This window comes from Tupaia chinensis, unplaced genomic scaffold, assembly GCF_000334495.1.
Source record: "Tupaia chinensis unplaced genomic scaffold, TupChi_1.0 Scaffold142100_1, whole genome shotgun sequence".
Classification (NCBI taxonomy): domain Eukaryota; kingdom Metazoa; phylum Chordata; class Mammalia; order Scandentia; family Tupaiidae; genus Tupaia; species Tupaia belangeri.
In genome coordinates, this window is record NW_006201951.1 from 798915 (window position 1) to 800151 (window position 1237).

Consider the following 1237-nt stretch of genomic DNA (forward strand, 5'->3'; position numbering starts at 1 on the left):
CCCTCACCTTGGCGCCACAGTCGGCGCCTCGCAGCACGCAAAAGCCGATGAACACAGGGTCCGCCAGCCGCACCAAGATGTTGTCCACACAGTACACGTGCACGAACTCCACGCCCCGGCGCTCCATGTCCTCCAGGATCTGGTGGTCGGCCAGCGCGCGGTACAGGCCCCCATTGCCGTCTGCAGAGAGGCAGCCAGCGGCGGCAGGGAAGGCCCCGACTTTGAGCCTAGGGCAGCTCTGCGGCCATTGTGGCCTCACGTGACAGACAGGATGCAGCATGCAGCCCTGAGAAGGAAGGCCTCTGGCGCGGGCCCAGGATCCCCATCTCCACAGCCGGGAACTGTAGAGATGGGGATCCGTCCCTTCCTGCTTTAGGAGTGGGCATACCTGGGGCCATGGCCACTTTGTCTTTCCGCTCCAGGATGGCCCTGCCGTCGAAGGACACGGCAGGCAGCAGGCGCTGCTCGAACATGACCACGTTGGCAGGGTCCAGATGGAAGAAGTCGTGCTCCTTGAAGAACTCAGCTGTCGGCCCCAGCGTGAACTCGCTGGTCATGATGTACCTGCAGGGGGGCAGAGCTGAACTAGCCGGGACTACCTCACTCGGGGTGGGCCTGGGCACTGGGCAGGGCTGGGGCTACATGGACAAAGGCTAAACAGAGCAGGAGGACACACCAGGGCACGGTGCAGCGGGTCCCGTGACGCTCCCTAGCCAGCTGCTCCACCCGCATCCGTTCCGCCTGCAGCTGGTACAGGGTCTTCTGGCTGGGCAGCCCCACACGGTACATGCCCTTGGGGTAGGTCACACCTAGGCGAGTGCCCTGCCCACCCGCCAGCAGCAGGACGGCCACCTTGTTCAGAGCAATCTGGCGGAACCCTAGGGACATAGGGCGCCATGAGAGAAGGCCTGGGCCACGCCTATACCCGCCCTGTCACTTTGGAGCGAGCCATGCCTGGGCCTAGGGCTCGGAGTTTTGAGAAGTGTGCGCCAGGTAACAAGGTGAACCGCACCCCGAGCACAACGCCTCCCCTCCCACTCTTCGGGCGCGGCCCCCGGCCGCCCACCCGCTCACCTTCCTGCTCCCAGCTCCGTCGCGTGTCTGGGTCCACGCGGCTCACGCTGCCCACGCGCTCAAGGGGCAGGGGCTGCAGGCGCGCGGCCAGGTCGGGCTGGGGGCCGGAGGGCTGCGCGCAGGCGGCGGCCGCACGCAGGCAGTGCTCGCGCAGTGCCTCTGG

The 1237-nt window shown here is 66.6% G+C and overlaps 1 protein-coding gene across 1 annotated transcript in view; it reads right to left on the reverse strand.

Moving 5' to 3' along the window:
• UAP1L1 (UDP-N-acetylglucosamine pyrophosphorylase 1 like 1) overlaps positions 1 to 1237 on the reverse strand; it is a gene marked incomplete at its 5' end in the record, with an annotated part of 11186 nt that extends 9949 nt beyond the window's left edge. The window contains 4 exon segments of the mRNA XM_014582066.2: positions 8 to 180; positions 389 to 564; positions 677 to 878; positions 1075 to 1237. Of these exon segments, the coding sequence (XP_014437552.1) occupies positions 8 to 180; positions 389 to 564; positions 677 to 878; positions 1075 to 1237 (714 nt within the window).